The sequence below is a fragment of the Melospiza melodia genome, chromosome Z, assembly GCF_035770615.1.
Source record: "Melospiza melodia melodia isolate bMelMel2 chromosome Z, bMelMel2.pri, whole genome shotgun sequence".
Taxonomy (NCBI): Eukaryota; Metazoa; Chordata; class Aves; order Passeriformes; family Passerellidae; genus Melospiza; species Melospiza melodia.
The window spans coordinates 64780544-64798300 of NC_086226.1; the positions used below are offsets into that span (position 1 = coordinate 64780544).

The 17757-nt window shown below is 40.2% G+C and overlaps 1 protein-coding gene across 1 annotated transcript in view; it reads left to right on the forward strand.

The window, feature by feature from the left end:
• Window positions 1-16233, forward strand: part of DGKQ (diacylglycerol kinase theta) — a 91991-nt gene extending 75758 nt beyond the window's left edge. Inside the window, exons 21-25 of the mRNA XM_063181386.1 lie at window positions 281-381; window positions 4589-4735; window positions 5901-6012; window positions 7425-7577; window positions 8642-16233. Of these exons, the coding sequence (XP_063037456.1) occupies window positions 281-381; window positions 4589-4735; window positions 5901-6012; window positions 7425-7577; window positions 8642-8812 (684 nt within the window). The 3' untranslated portion in view covers window positions 8813-16233. The remainder of the gene's footprint in view (window positions 1-280; window positions 382-4588; window positions 4736-5900; window positions 6013-7424; window positions 7578-8641) is intronic.
• The last annotated feature ends 1524 nt before the right edge of the window (window positions 16234-17757 follow it).

Genomic DNA, 17757 nt, shown 5'->3' on the forward strand with positions numbered 1-17757 from the left:
TTATTTCTGCCTTATTATGCCTGTTACTTTTAATTAAAATACTAAATTTTGAAGTTTCTGATACTTTGGAAATAATGACTAAGCATGTCAACAGTTGTTCATGCAGCTTTATTTTTAGTGCAGTGTTTCTGGAAAATGTTTTCCAGAATCTGTCAAGATGCAAGTGACTTGGAAGAATCATCTGCAAAGCTTGCTTTTGTTGAAAAACTTTGGAATGTCTTCACTTTTCATTTATAAATGTAAGCAGGAAATGATAGCTTTTTTTTTTCCTTTTGGTCAGATTGTACAGATGAACAATTACTGTGGTCTTGGCATTGATGCAGAGTTGAGCTTGGACTTTCATCACGCTAGAGAAGAAGAACCAGGGAAATTTAATAGCAGGTAATCCTGGGGCAACTAGGTATGAAGGTCAATTTTGTGGTATTGCGTTACTTTGAATTTACACTGCAAATGATAATCTTAAATGCTACAGGTATCCACTAATATTGCTTGTGGCATAGCTGGGACAAGGAGGAATTAAGCTAGCCAGGAACTCATAGACACAAAGTTCCTTTGTTTTGTTGGTTTGGATATGGTTTGGGGCTTTTTTCCTCTACTGAGAGAGCAACAAAGCAGTTTTTGGAAGCCATGTCATTGTTACTCAGCATTTTTAGTTGCCAATAACTGCATTGTTGAGTTTAGTGAAATTTTGAGATAGCGGAAATATCTCTTGCTCAAAGCCTTTAGCAAGAGTGAAGGCAGTGCTGCTACATGAGCAATAAGCACTGTTCAGAAGTGTTCAGAAGTGTTCAGAACTTCTACTGTACCTTTTTTTGTTTTGCCTAGTGCTGTTGCAGCACCTGCATGTAAGCATAAAAAACTCTCGATATATCAAGTGAGAATGTTGTTAAAAATGTATTGACAAGACCTTCCTCCTCTCTGGCATGCACATCAACCAGTAATGGGACTTTTTCTCCTTCCCACAGTTGCTGAAATTGATGAGCAAAAGAAATCATGTCTGTGTTATTAATCAGTAATTCCTTATAGAAACTGGTTTTGTTCGCTGTCCTCTGTGTTTGTGATTAAATGCCTTCTAAATTGTCTCTTGGTTGTCAGAGTTACAACAGCCAGTTACAACTATGCAGTGTTCAAGCTGTAACTATTAAAAATATTCTCTGACCAGTTTATGAGTGCAATGATGTGTAATCCAACCTGTCTTGTAGTGTTCTGCCTGTCATTACAGGCATTGCTCATGGTGCTTTTCTTAAAAACTGACTAATACAGTTGTTGATGTAAATATAGGTGGCTCCTGGTACATAAGTTGCTATGAGCCACTGGTTTGCATTTTCAATACTTGACTGAAAGCATCTCAGGTAGTAAAGTCAGGTAATAAGTTTGTGTGTAGCAGTGTCCATTCTAGTAGGAGAAACTTTCCTAGATGGACTTGTGCAGTTAATATAATGTACAAGTTATGTTCATTCTTTCTTCAAAATATACTACTCCATATTTGCAAAGCTGCAGCATTTCAAAATATGCATCCTCTTCTTATTGCCACTGCATTTAAGGGATGTACTTTGATTGCTATTGCCCTGTGTGCTTTTCATCCTTGTCTTCATCTCAGTCATTTCCCAGTGTGCAGCATCCATAGTGCAGTGGACAATGTCTTGGTATCATTCTTGCAGAGTAACTTGAAGGACTTGTGGGAAAGAAGAGAATTAATTTTTTTTCCCAAATCTAAAGGACTATATACTTCTGTAAAGGAAACATGAAATAAGGAATTGAGGTACATTTTTGCAGATGCCAAAAGCTTGTGCATGCTAACCGTGCTGTCACATGATATTTACCTTTGACTGCCTGTGAAAATGACTGCTAAAATAGTTGAATTTGTGCTTCTCCATCATAAGCAAGTGCACACTCTTGTCAGTAATATTAGATTGGGTTTTTTTTTAATATTTCTAGTAAATTCACTAAAAATGGTATCTACTTAATGCAAAATCCCACAGTTGCTGGCAGGCAAGCTCGCTACTCTTGAGTGCAGAACAGGAAGGTTTGGGTTGTCGCAACAGAAATTGCAGGTAGTCCTTGGAAGAAATACAGGATTGAGTGCTCTTCTGAAGCAAGACCTTAAACTGATACATGTCCCAAAAGCTGTGTGCTCTCTGGCCTCACTCAGAAGAGTCTCTTTTTATGCTCTGGACTGCTTACCTTTAGCTAGCAGCTCAAAGTGTAGTGGTAACACCCCTGCAGGAATTCAACACTGATCTTGCATTGCGGGGCAGATAAAAATAGTGTCTATTGTGACAGTGATGGTCTTTGCATTGGTGAATGCCAAACTATGTAAGTTTTCTTCACAGTGTAAAATTTAATGACAGGGCATCTGCCTTCATTCACAGAATCACAGAGTGGGTCAGGTTGGAAGAGATTACAGTGGTCATCATCTCCAACCTCCCTGCTCAAGCAGGGTCATCCCAGAGCACTTGGCACAGAATTGTATTCCAGATGCTTCTTGAATATTTCCAGTGAGGGAGACTCCACACCTTCTCTGGACAATCTGTTCCAGTGCTCAGTTAGAAATTGCAAAGAAAAGTAAATAAATTGTTCCTCATGTTCAAGTTGAACTGTGCATCAGTTTCTGCTCATTGCCTCTTACCTTTGCTTGTTGCCTGGCTCTGCCTTCTTGATACTGTCCCTTCAGAGACTTACAGACATTGATAAAGTTTCCTCTCTTCTTGACGCTGAGCAAGCCCAACTCCCTCAGCCTTTCCTGGTTAAAGAGATGCTCCAGTCCCTTAATAATCTTTGTTGCCCTTCACTGGACACAATCCAGGAGCTCCACGTCTCTCTTGTACTGAGGAGCCCAAACTGGGACACAGACTGAAGATGTACCTCACCAGGGCTGAGCAGAGGGGTAGGATCACCTCTTTCGACCTGCAGGTTATGCTCTTCCTACTGCACCCAGAATCCAGTTGGCCTCTTGGCCCCCAGGACACATGGACATGGACAGCTTGTGGTTCAGGACATGGACAGGACACATGGACCAGGACACCCAGGTCTTTCTCCTCAGAGCTGCCCTCCAGCAGATTGCCCCCAGCCCGTGCTGGTTCGTGGGATTATTTCTCCTAGATGCAGGACTCTCCCTTTGCTCTTTGTTGAATTTCAGATTTTTTCTCTCTGCCCATCTCTCCAGCCTGTCAAGGTCTCTCTGAATGGCTGCAGAGCTCTCTGGGGTATCAACCAGTTCTCCCAGCTTTGTGTTGTCAGTGAACTTGCTGAGGAGGCATCTGGTCTTCATCCAAGTCACTCCCAGGGGATCCTGGAGCAGTCTTTAGGATTGCATACTGCAGAAGAGATCACATCTTACTTGTACCATCCAAAATGGCAGGAGATTGCCATGGCAAGCAGTTTCCTAAATGCAAGGTTTGGGAGAATATTTTGCGCAATTTAATGCAACTTTGTACTTATTTTCCAGAGATATGCAACTGTTCTGCAGTTAGGGCACTGTGAAGTATTCTTTCAGTTTCTGAAGGCTTCCTTCTTCATGCAAGAGAAATAAATACTTATTGGGGATATTGCAAGTGTTGTTTTTTCTACTGATATTCCAGCATTTTTCAGTTCTATCCAAATTAGACAAAAGCTGTCTTAGCATAGACACATCTTGCATGGAGCAGAAGTGTATGTTAAATGGTGTTACCTGAAGTACCTTTAATTTGGTGCTATTTTAAACTGTTAGGACATAGGACTAATCATTTGCAATGTAATAATTTAAGATAACTGAAAAGTAAGTCTCTGAAGATTTGGCTGTAACCTGCATTGGCTGTCTTCCCCACTTTAATGTCTACGGTATTTAGATGTAATGCTGGAGAGATTTTGCAGAGATGAATTCCAACAACAACCATTTACTAGTAGGGTAAAATAATGGAAATTTATGCTTTTTATGTAAAGGTTGCCCTGAAGGCCATGTATCCAAAGGTTTCCATTATAGAAGAAAATAGTCTGTGTGTTTGACTATCTTTTGTTTATGTTATTCTTAAAATATTTTGCCATTTCTAGGGATGCCATAAAAATCTTCCTCATCTTTTTTATTCTAAAATTAGAGATGTTAGAGCTCTGTCACAAGTTGAGATTACTAAGCCTGTTTTAAGTTTCTGAAGCTAAGTATATTTCAAATTAATTAGGAATGTATAAAGCAAAGATTTTCAAATGTTTTTTTTGCCATAAGTATTGTAGTATCGCTTGAGAAAACAATTTAAAATTGGTCATGATGACCTCTAAGTCTTAATCAAAAATGTAATCTTCCAGCCTAGGAGTTTACATTTCAAAGAGGCATTGTATTCAGGCAATGCTTCAAGAAGGGACCATTTTTCTGTAATAAAGTTTCGCAATCTGCACATGCCTCAACAGCAGAATCATCCCTTAAGTAAAGGTATGTAAAGTAGCAGTTCATGGTTTATGCTTTGTTTTTATGCAGTAAAGCTAGAAGAATTTGAAATGGGTTTTAATTGCAAAACTCTTTAAATATACCTGCTAGAGGACAATAGTGGTATACGTACAGGGAAGAGTGCTATGCTTGGCCTTACCTTTTAGTTACAAGATCCTTGTCTGCTCCTAGGTTTCACAACAAGGGAGTTTATGTGAAAGTTGGGCTGCAGAAGATAAGCCACACTAGAAACCTGCACAAGGACATAAAGCTGCAAGTGGACCAGCACGAGGTGGAGTTACCAAGTATAGAAGGACTCATCTTTATTAATATACCCAGGTAAAAATAAGAGGAAGGATCCTTTGTGAGCATGCAGGAATGTGTGTGTAGAATTGCTGCTCGGTATTTGAGCATCGAATCCCAAATGGCTAGGTAACAGGATCAATGACCATCAGCCTGCACACACTTTCTGACATGCTGGGGACTGGGTACCTAAGCAGTTCCTGCAGTGAAGGCCAGGATTTCACTGTAGGACACTGCCCAGGTCCTACAGGCAACTGGTCAATATAAATGAAGTGTGCAATGCTACCTGGGTAGCCATGGAAGACCACAGATCAGATACCTTTACAGGTCTGTGAGTGCTTCCTTGACACCTGCAGGGAGCTAGAGTAACTGTTGTGTAATTCCACAGGAGATCTGGCTTCCTTAGATGTGATGTTGATTGAGGTAGGTTTTTTATTTGCACAAAACCAGCAGGTAATTAATCCTGCCATACTATTATTTTTTCAAGTACTGTCTTGTCTTAAACAACCTGCATCTCTTTGCATTTCAGTCTGAAAATGTTTTATTCAAATACTCCTTTTTACATGTACACAAATACACATTGCACATGAGAGCTGTGGAGAAGAAAAGATCCCAATTAAGTGATGAGTAGTTCATATGCCTAAACAATAAGCAAGTGATTTGAGTGGGAAGGGTCAGTACTGCACAAAAACCAGATGGTTTAAATTGTCAGAAGCATTTCAGAGGACTGAAGTGCATGAATATCTGCCTAACTACAGGTGCTTTTGGCCAGGTACAAGAATGAAATCTTGATAATTGTTTTAGCTTTAGTTTCTTTTCAGTAACTTCTGTGAATGTTGTCAAGACCATTAAGAGCTATGTTAAGTTCTTTAGTCTTGAAAATTAAGGGTTAGTTTAGCTGTAACCTGTATTTCCCAGCAATCAGAACTCTACAGAGTTACCTTCTTCCTATTTACACCTTTGCTTTCCAACTGAAACTATTTACTTCGCTTCTTTTGCTACTAAAAGATCTGATAAAAATTCTTCCAGATTTTAGAAAAAGGACCCCTGCTTTTGCAATGCAGGAAAACTGCTCCCTCCAGCTGGTGGGGGAGCAGAGTGTGTAGCTTTTGAAGGCTATGAAACCAGCCACCTTTAGCAGGGCACCAGGGAGCGTGTCTGGGGCAGAGCACAGGTGGTCACAGGTGTGCTCTCCACACAGCTGGGGCTCTGGGGCCGACCTCTGGGGCTCTGAAAGTGACAACCGCTTTGAGAAGCCTCGCATCGATGACGGCCTGCTGGAGGTGGTTGGTGTGACTGGCGTCGTGCACATGGTGAGTTGGCATCCCAGTCAGCTCAGGAGAAACATGCATTTTATGGGACAGGCTCATTTCTGTGACAAGCAGCGCATTGAAAGTGCCGTTGTGCCTCTTTCTTAAGGTTGGGTAAGAACAAGTAGTAGCAATTGAGAACTTGTTAAAAATCCATGGGGATTTTTATGCTTCATGACTTAACTAGACTTTGAACCAAGTAGAGAAACATACGTATGTGCATATATATATATATATATGTGTATGTGTGTGTGTATATATAAAATACAAATACATGTCTGTATTATGGAATGCACTGGCTTTCTCATAACAGGTATCATGGTGTCCACATGGAATGGTTCATGGGATGAAAACAAGATTTTATTATAATATTACAAAAACATGCACCCTTCACCTAGTGTATTTGCGAAAAGTTTTGTTGTACCTCATCACAATCACAGTGGAGATTCCATCAAGACAGGTTGTTTTATAATTATCTGCCACAGGCTTTCCAGCACCTGTCACTGAGAATATGATACTTGATGCTCTTGATTTGAATGCTACATCAAGCAGGTGGTATGCTGTTCCTGCAAAGAATATTATGACTCAACTTATGGAATTCTTTTTTAATTCTTTCATGTATTACATATTTTTACAATGATTTGCTATTAGTAATGCACTCCTGTGGGATGGTAGGTTATTTTTGTCTTCATATCTCCCCACTGTTTAAAGAAATCTGCTGCTGAAAAAGTATATGTGGTCAGGTAGCTAGAGATAACTAATCCATAAAACTGCCAAAAATGGAAACGTGGGTGCTTAAATTTTGTGGAGCTTAATCTTTAGTGTTGGTCAGCTTTATTTTGTAATTTAGATCTTCTAAAATACACTAAAGAGTTGTTTTGGTAGAGATCCTTAAATCTTTTGTGAAAGTAGAAGCAGCTTTGGAGTATAAATGTTAACAAACCTGTGCTTTGGATTTGTGATATTAAGGTTTTTACTCCCACATTTGGAGTTGAGTTTGGAAGAACTCTCTCTGATTAATAAACTGCTTTTAGACTTTGGAATTTCACATGTGCCAAAGTCTGTGTGTATAATTAGGTGTTTTTAGAAGTATTCACTGTGTTATGGAGGGGGAAGCCAAAGCAAACAAGACCTTTGTGAGTGTATGCTCCTTGGCCAACCTTTGTATACAAACAGCTTTGCTTTGGGAGTTGTTTTGCCTCCTGCAGCCTGCAGGGGAGTTCTCCTTCCTGGACTAGCTGAAATAATTAATGCTGGGGCAGTAAAGGTATCCTAGTTTTGCCTAAGCAGTTTTTTAGCTGAAACTTTAAATGTCAGGTGAGAATAAAATAATATCCACCCAGTTTAACTGCAGCTAGTATTTGTACTTCTTGTTACTTGGGGTGATTGATATCCTGGCTTTTACTCCCTAACAGGGTCAAGTCCAAAGTGGTTTTCGATCGGGAATCCGCATAGCTCAAGGCTCATATTTCCGTGTAACGCTCCTAAAGCCAATTCCAGTTCAAGTTGATGGAGAGCCCTGGATTCAGGCCCCTGGCCAGATTATAATTTCTGCTGCAGGACCAAAGGTACTGGGTGTGGGTTTCTCTTAGTCATTTGACTTTGTTCCTCCTGCACTGGATGTTACCATATTATCTTGCTTGTCTGTGTTCTCATGCTGAACCCTAAAGGAGCTGCTTAGCACTACGAGGTAACTGACACGACAATTTCTAACGAGCACAGTTTGAAGGCTCTCTCCAGTGGCTCAGATGATGCTCATGTTTAAAAAAATAGTCCCTGAGCTTTGGCCTAGTGATCCAATTTTTCTTCTGTATTGAGATCTGCAGGCAGTGTTGCTTTTCTTGAAGCATGGCAGTTATAAAGGCCATGGTAGTAGTGCAGTGTGCGAGGTAGGAATTAGTCTGCTGGAGAAGGGAAGGTCTGTCAGACAGCAGTAGCAAAGGAGAAAAATAAATAAGAGAGGAACAAGGCCTGTGAAAAAGACTTGGGTAATCAGTGTCTGTTTTTTTCTTGAATATCTCAATTTGTACATAAAAGACAGCATCAGCTCCCTAAGAATTTAACTTCTCTATTGACTTTGAAATTGTGAAATAAACATTTTGCAGTAGGTGACTGTGGTACACACCAGTCTCACATTTGCTTGCTACCTTAGGGATGCCTTTTCAACTCACAGACATATGCTGCTGTAGGCAAGCTCAAAGGATATGTAGCTGTTCTGGGAGGGGTACCAGAACCGTTGCCTTGCTGAGGAGAAGTGAAAGAGAGGGTCATACCTCAAAGTTTTAGAATGTTAAAACTTTGTTCTTTTCATGAGATGAAATGGAAGGGTAATGGAAAGTGAGAGAGAGAGCAAACCTAACTTGTGAGAAACATTTTTTCTTCTTCTACCAGGTTACTGATTAGTTATCTATATATATGGGTACATATATGCACACACATACATATATATAATGTGCATATGTTTATGTAAAAAAAGCAGTAAATCCTATAGCTTTACAAGGATAGATGCACCAGATAGTTGTGTATTTATATGTTTTTCAGCTTTTTACTTGGTTTTTAGTTCGTTGCCTTAGATCAGCTAATTGATGACTACAGATATTTTAATAACTTCCTTTAAATTTTTCAATTTTAGGTCCATATGTTGAAAAAATCCAAGCAGAAGCAGAAAAAAACTGGAAGCCTGAAAGAGATGAAGGTGGATAGCACATCAGTCTCTGAAGGAGGACGCAAAGGGGAGACCTGTGTTCATGCCTATGGTAGACACCACCCTGGCCCAGGAAAACAGAGTGCAGACAAGTCGTGAAGAGTGTTGCCTATGAGTGTGCCTTTCATTACATTTTGATAGTACTGGGTTCTTCTTTGTCTTTCAAAGATAGTACCTCATTGTCACAAATAACTATTATGTACCACTTGTCTCATCTGAAATGTTTACTTGGGGTTGCTTTTCTGTAAGCTGTTTCCCAGCCAAACAGAGATTCCAAGATGCTGAGATTTCTGGATTTGCCTTCACAAAAAATCCTTCACTCCTCCCAGTTCATTCTTAAAGAAAATCATTCCATAGATAATTTTTTTAATTGTACTAGAACTGAAAATGTGTTCCTTTAAATTAATGCTCACAGTAGCATCCTAACCAAAAAAAGGCAAAAGCATAAGCTGCTGAGAGCTCCTTAGATCAGTCCAAATAGCACAGCTGAAACAGTACAAGTGTAAAGAGAAAAATACAAAACACAGGAGAGATTATTTCTGTAAAAGGATCCCAGTGCACTGGGAAGAGAGAAAGTACTAGAACAGTTGAGTCAAAATATTTCAGAGCATTTACTTCAACAGTATTTGGACAGCATGAATTAAGGGGGAACAGCCTGTAGAGCAACTTTTCAGTTGTAGCTTAGTTTCTCGTTATTCAGCCAAAGCCAATTTTAAAAGGCATTTGAATTTCATTAGCTACAACTCTCAAAATAAAAAGGAACAAGAATACCCAAGGCAATAGTATGTTATACCAATTCTTTTTTATCACTGAAACCATTAACTTTGACACCAGACTCTTCTGTCTTGACTTTACTTGTGTTGTTTCATTTTCCTGAATTTGGACTGTTACATAACAGCAAGCTAAAGAATCATCATTAATTAGGTTAAAAGAAGTACCACTTAGTGTTCAATTAAGTAAATTAGCAGTCATATGTTAGAGCTGAACTGATGTGCAGTATAGCTTTACTGAGGAGCCTTAGCATCCAGGCTTCAAATAACTGGGAATGTGAGAGTCATCATGAAAATTCACTTACCTCGCTAGGCTTCTCAAGTCTTTGTGGGTGTTACTAGGTATGGGCCCAGGGACACAGTGACTATCTTTTCTCACTTGCATGAGTGTGTGCTCTTCAGAGGCTGTTTCTTCATCAGTTCCTGTGAGGCCAAGACCACCTCTCTGTGTTTACCCATCTGCTGAAGCTGTCCAGTAGTTTTACAGCTTTGTGCTGGAGCAGCCGTACACCTGCCATACGCCATGCAGATCTGCTGTCCATGGCTATAGTCTTGTTGTCCTTCACTCGCATCTCTGCTGTCTCATCTCACTGTGGTTCCCCAGGAACTGAAACTTTCACTGTTGGTCAACATCATACATAAAGGGCTCTGTGAGCCACTTGTGGGCAGGGCGTGGGGCCTGCAAGATTTTGCCACTTCTATGCATCTGCTGCTTGGAGCTGCTTAAGCCGTGTTGGCTAGAGCCTACTTAGCCATATGGTGGGCTTCCTTGTCCTCTGTTGCACAGTAATAACTATTTCAGCTGTGGGTGGCATGAATTCATCACTTGAGTGTTAGCCCTTAGAGCATACCTCTTGCCAGCGTGTCTAGGAAGACATCTCTAGCTGCTTTGGGGGACTTAAGTGTAACTTTGAAATACACAAAAGCTGTTTTGTGATGGAGCCAGTTACATGCTGATGCAGTTCTTGCTGGGTCTCGATGAGTCTGTACTCCTAGCAGTGTGACAGCTTCAGCAACAGCTGACCATTACACGTGCTTTCTATTTTCTGGTCATGCTGTAACGAGGGTGTGAATGTCATCTACAGCAAGAGAATGATGCAGCTAAAGCTAGAAAGAGAGACAAAACAACTATGGAAAAATGGCAGATGCCTGCAGCTTCTCCTTTCAATCTAGGGATTCCTTCTCAGTTTTCTGGTAGAGATGCAGTTGGAGGAATGACTTTTATTTTGAGTGAAACCTTTTCTTAATTGTTTAAATTCTTAATTTATATTTGGGGATGTTCTTCAGGTCCCACAGTGTGGACTAAAACTTTGCTTTCATTCAACATGAAAACTGGACTCACGCTATGAAAGAAATTGTTTGTATAGTACAGAGCTAAAAGCCTTGTCTTCCTGATCATTAAACACAGGGTTGTCTTCTTTAGAACCTGGGCATGAGGGGTCAGCTGGGCCTCTTCTGGCATCCTGGTACCAGCATTACAAGTAGGGAGGACCAAGTATTGTATTTCAGGATGTGCACTGTCTGAATGAAACTCACAAATTAGAGAGGAAATCTGGAACAGGCTGCTGCTTCATAATTGTCCAGAAAGAGAGAGAAACTGCTTGGTATCCTTGGGACAGCAGAAAGAATGCATGGTCTACTTTCCAGCTGCTGACTCAGTAATGGAAGCTGGGCTTTTTGTTACAGAAAACGTGCATAAATTTTAAGATTTCTGGTACGGACTGTCTTCTGCAGCCCAAATAAATAAGGCTGTCTTACTATTTTTCCAGGCATATATAATCCTGCATCATGTATCTGACAGTGTTCAAGTTCTTGGCTTGTTAAGCACCTGCCTGTCTCTCCTTTTGCTCTGTATCTGTTATCTGAAATAACACGAAACTCACAGGTCACAATATTTTAATCAGAGGGCCCCTTTCTATGGCATATTCCTTGTGACGATTTCCCATCCCTGGAACTCTGTAAAAGCCTGTTTTGGGATAGCATCATGGTAGCAAGGTGACTCTGAAGTATGAGTGTGATCTCTTCCTAGCTTCCAGAGGGCGTCCTGGTAGAGGACCAGAAGGCTTTGAGTTTTGTTCCCTTTTCTTTTTTTCCGAGAAACCAACTGCCATGTATTTGAGTAGATGAGTGCCACACTGGAATGAAAACATAGCTTAAGAAAAACACTTAGTATATAAGGCCTCTGTGCATCAAAAATGATGCTTAATGTGTTTTGACGGCAAAACAGATTCAGTTGAGACAGGAAACTTCCTGTAAAGCTTTTAAAAGGAGAAACATGCTCATTAACCCCTCCATTAAGATGTTCTGGTTTCAGGTTCTGTAAAGGCCATTATATCAAGAATATGTGTATGTGTGTGTGTATTTTTTTCTCATATTTTCATTGCATATGGTGTCTGAGAAGGCCTAGTATTTTCTTCCATGGTATGCAAGGCCTGCATGAAGGGAGGGGGTAAACTCTTCACAGTTAATATGAAACATTTAGACATAGCCTTTCCACTGAAAGTAACAATGCAGTATAATTTATGTGACAATGGGCAGATAGATGATTCTCCACACTGACTGTTTGAGTAGTATTGTGAGAGAGCCTAGTAGTCACATGGCCAAGTACTTCAAATAATGCAGCAACAAAAGTGTAGGGGAAGAGGCTAAGTTCTGTCCAGACAGGTGTTAAATAATATCAGGGACACAGGACCAGGAGCTGTAACTGTGGACAGTGAAGAGATGCACGCTCTTTGCTATCCAGAGCACACTCCTTCATCCTCTCTCCACTGCCTTTTTACCTTGCCTATAAACCATGGCAGGCACAAACAGCACAATTAGCATCTCTCCTGCTGAGGTACACTCTCCTGACCTTTTACTAGTGTCCTACTTAGGCATTGCCAGCACTGGGGAGAGAAAGGTCCTAAAAACCCTGGTTCCTTTCAGATACCACAATGTTGCAGACTAGTGCAGGTGGTCAGCAGGTTAAAATCTATTTTGATGGATAAACACATTACCTCTGCATTGAATTAGTAGAACTAAAATTCAAAAGCTCATCCCTAAGATACGGGTGCTACTTCAGAAAATTTGCTGCTTTTTCCCCCCATGGCTTTTACCCTTGATTTGTACAGTTTAAATTGCTGGTGTTTTCACTGCATTGAGTTTTAGATGAAAGGGTTATTTTGCCAAAAACCTTTTCTTTATACATGTGTGTACATACCTGTGTGTACATACATGTGCACAAACCCTTTAAGACTACGCCTTATTGTATTTCCTTCCACAGTGCCTAATTATACAGCTTTTGCCCTGTTACAGCATTCTGACAGCACTCACTTCTGGATCTTCCTTTCACCAGTTTTGGATATGAGGCAGGACTTGTACTTTCCAACATGACATGATGGCAATATAGTGAAAGCACAACCATGTTTAGAGTACAGTTTCTGCATTTATGCAGTTTGAGCTCTGCTTGCTCTTTCTAGATTTAGTCAAGTATCTGTGTGTCTAAAACCAGTGGCAATGGCTATTGTAGCATTTTAAGAACTAGGAGAAAGCTGTAACTGCAAGACTTACCTAAGGAACAAAACTAAATGAACTGTTATAGACAGTTGTTAATCCTCATGGTTACCCTCTTACAAATATTGTATTGATTTAGTGTCTTTAGAAGCAAATATTGTACTTGATCTGAATGTCAGCTGTTTCAAATTGCTCAGCATTTATGCATGCACGTGATTCTGTAGCAGTCTGTTGTCATATAAATGTCATTATCAAATGAAACCTCTTTTTGTGGGAGGAGAAGGTAAGAGGAGCTGTTGTGACACTTTAAAAGGGCTTACGTTGAAGACACAACAGATTTGTTGCATATGTATTTAATAATGTACTGACTGTAGGTATGCTCTGTCTTGCACAGTCTCCAGTCCATATTCCAGCACCAGTACTGGGGGCTTATTAGACTTTTGCACTGGCAGTAGAGACTTTTTCAGTCTGCACCCCATAAGTCTTCCTTACCACCTTCAAAGGGACTGTACATCTTCCTGTTTCTGCCAGGCTGCCCTCCTGCCCTTTGGACCTAGTTCTGTACCAAAACTGGTAATGAAGGTATGCGCATGTGCTGGTGAATGTGTGTGGAGAGTAGGGGAATGGAGTTCCTGCTCTGAAGGCTGCTCTGTCAGTTTGGCTTAGACTATTCTTTAATTTCTACTTCGGCTTCTACTTTAGCCATTTAACAGCTGTGCAGCAAAGATTTGGCAACTACTGAATTGCCTTGGATTCACCGGTGACAACGTTGCCTCATTTTCAGGCTTCGATTTTATATGCGTCAGAATATGTATAACTTCATTATACTTTTTGCACTTAACAGAAAATACAGGTTAGATAGGCTTAGAGTGTGGCAAAATTGCAATGTTTGTACTTTTTTTGTAAATATGGGGATGATTCTACAGATAAAAAGATGCACTTTCAGATAACAATGAGAACAAGTTTGTAGAATACAATTGTTTAGGAGTTTCTCCAGCTGCAGTGTTCCTGATCCCCATCCATGTCTAACACTGTGTTCTCCTTGAAAGCCTGCTTGGGGATAGAGATGGCTTCTCACAATGCAGAATGTATTTATTGCTGACTGACTGAACGTTTGTGTACATTTTTGAGCAAATTTGCTGCTATTCTAAGTTTTAGGTTTTACTAGACTGCTTCTATAATGCGTAAAATAATGTTCAAGTTTTATTTATAATGTCAACACTTACTGATTTGACACTTAGTTTCAGGAGACATCCAGCCCAAAGCCTTCATTCCTTTTGCTATTTAATATTTTTGTTTTGTTTTGGTTTCTTTTTTAGCAGTTTAGGCATTGTATGTGTGGAGTGCAGTGAAATGAATGCAAATTATTAACCTTAAACCTGCAGTTGGAGTGGCAGTTTCATTGTTTACAGGACAGAGACTATTGATTGTAAACCCATACATGTCCACTGAAACGTTGCACTCTGTGTTTGGGAAGCACTGTTTCTGCTTACCATGGTAATTAATGGAATAGTTACCTTCTGGTTTTAGAGTCCTGGTTATGTTGCTTTGGAGAGATTTCAGTGTGGGTTATGGCTTCTCTGCCATGGACTCACAGGACAGAATTTGTACTGATACAAGTGTGTTGTATTGAACATGTTTTCTGAAAGAGTGACTTTATTTTTTGTGAAGATAATTTATGAGAAGGTTTTATAGCAGATCAGTGCTGAAGAAGTTGAAGTCTTAAAATAAATGTTTGTAGATATTAAAGATCTATCCCAAAGCAAAGTATTTTTAACAGGGCAGTGTTACTGGTGTAGTTATCCCTCTGAGCTCTCCTGGCAGCATACCCATTTAGCATGTCACTCTGCACTGGTCAAGTGTGTTATTTTGGGGACAACCTGATTTCAGATATGGCTTCATTTATATTGTTCATATGCCCTATTACACCTCTGGCAGCAACTCCCCAGTTAAACATCAGCCATACAAGGCAGAGCTTCTCCCCATACAGATCACTGCAGGTTGAAGAGCAGAGAGCCTGCCCTTGTGCTTGATTGCAGAAAGGTTGTAAGTCTGGTGACTGCCTGGCACTTACAGTCCTCTCTCTCACCACCACAGAGTGTGCCACACAAGCTCTTTTGCTTTCTGAGGGCAGGCAGGCACAAATCAAGAGTGCCCGAGTCAAACTGCTAATACCTTGTCTCACCATGGCATCCATTTTTTAGTGCTGCTTATCTTGCCAAACTCAATAGCAAGAGGTGCTTGAAGTATTACTGAGTATTTATTGTGTAATTTTTGGGTGCTTATAAAGCCTTCACTGCTATTTTGAAGCAAAATTTGGGGATCTGTAGCATAGCAATAGCTGTATAACTCTAGCATTCCAAACATGCCCAAAGCAAGTTATCCTTGTGATAGTTTAGTTAGCAATGGTGTAGCTAGCAGCAATCAGTATCTTAAAGCTACAAGTTCTGAATATTGGAAGACAACATCTCTGCTTTGAATGCAAAGCATTAGAGTTTGTAATTCACTATAGATTTCAGCATCTTTCCTAGTTTAAAATGACTGATGACATCTTAATTCTTCTCAGCTATAACTTAACTATTGCTTAAATAACTTTTTCACTTCTGGTTATTTAAATCATCCAATTTACACAGTTGTATGAATGCTGTTTTATTATCAAGATACTCTTAAGGTGTCTCATAGCATTTCTTGTGAATGTTCTAATACATCAGTAATAAATAATCCTGACCCAATAAACTAATGTAAGCTGACAAGTTATTGTCTAGTGCTTATTCTTTGTGCATCTGCCTAATTCTCAGAAAAAAAAAAACAAAACAAAACAGCCTAAGTATAAGCATTAAAGTGGTTGAAAACAGTTTCCACACTGTGCCTCAAATCCGTAATGTGTTATCACACATTTACTTGTGGATTGATCTCAAAAACTAGCTTTTAATGACATAACTTGTTTCTCAATGTCTGCCTTGGAAATGAGACACATCACTATATTGTGGTAACTTGTCTACAAAAAACATATCTAGTGTACTAATAGATTTTTTTTTAATAATTTATAAAATATGGACTTTTCTCTTATATTTAAACATCTGTTCATCCTTGGGTTCTGTTCTTAGAATAATTCTGTGTATATTTTGCAATACATGTTTTGTGTTTAACTGTACATTTTGCACCAATATGAAATATTGTATTCTAAGTATTATTTACAAACTCCAGAGATCTGTAACTAGAATTTGCTGTGAACAAATACATCTCTTCTACCCTGGATGCTTGTGGAGTAGTTGTGCTTTAAAAATAGCGGAATACACTTCTGCAGAAACAAACATACTTTATCTCAGCTGGGCACTGCTTTTAGGGATTTTGTAGCCTTACTGTTTGAGATTGGGTCATGCCCTGTGAAAGGATGGCTGTGTTCTAACAGTGTGATTTCAAACATTTTCATTTGTGAGACGACATCTTAGTTTGATCCCTGCAACGTTCAAGCACCTCTAGAACCCTTATTTCTGTGGTTAGCACTGTAATTGGTAAAGGCTTTCTGTGATAGCGCCAGTTTACTTTAACGCACACAGACTTCTTTAATAATGATCCAGATTTTCCAAGGTATTTTCGTACAATTCCTTGTTCTGTTTGCCCTTCTCTAGAAACACATGACCTGGTTTTCAGGCTGTGGGTAACAGGCCCACACATAGCATAGCCTTGTGCTTGGTTCAGGTGAAGAATGGTGGACCTGGCCTGCACAACTCAAGGGTCAGACCTCATGGACCTTGGCTTGGAGGGACTCAGCTGGGGCAAGTGGCAGGGCTGTCCAGTGAGCCAGGCCCAGATGGAAACTCTGCCCCACTGTGGGTGGACAGCTCACCCCTCCTCAGGGGTTAGGGTCTGCCTTTCATGGCTCAGGATGGTGGGGGGGTCACTCAGCTGGACAACTCCACTTGAGGTGTTCCTGGTGCAGTAACCTTGCCTCTGGCAATGAGCAATTGGTTCTCCCTGCTCCGTTCAACAACTGACTGCAGAACTGAGGTGGCCTTGGTTATGTCCCAACACCTCTGGAAAAACCTTTGCGTTCCTTACTGGACTGCAAATCAACGAGCTCTGAAGCAGCTAGAACTGCATTTAAATCCATACATGGAAAAACCTCAGTTTTGGGCTACAGTTCTGGGAAAAGAGTGGAAACAAACAAAACACTGACCTTCATGCAGAGAAAAGAAACAAACCACAAAACATCCAAACCTGAAAATATTCCTACCCCTGCCCTGCTCTGGGCTGAGAGAACTGCAAGAGGAATAGACAGCTACCAGCAGTCCCTTCCTGTCCATACAGGGTTGTGCCTTGCAATCTGGCTACACCACTTTTGCATCAAGGGGAACTGGTGTCTGAAAATGGGACAGATGGGTTGGACCATGATAAATCCCAGTTTAACTTCAGTGTGGATCTAGCCACCGGTTAGATAATACTCTTTGAGGCACAGCTAAAAAAAAAAAAAAAAAAAAAAAAAAACCCCAACCTTTTAAGTAAATAATAGTCACAAGGAAATTAGGTTTAAGGGCTAATGGAATAATTTTGGACATCAGATTCATAATCAGATGACAGCTTTGAGCCCTATAAAAGATGCTTCCTTGTTGTGAACAACTGTAGCACCTGCGATCCCTCCTGCCGGGGCTGAATAACCAAATACTGGAGCATGCAGTGGTGGTGGCATCACCATCTTGAAAACAAATCCATGCAGCCAGAGCACTGCCTGTGCAGGTGCCTACCTACAGGCAAACAGCCTTGACATGAGTAACACAAATG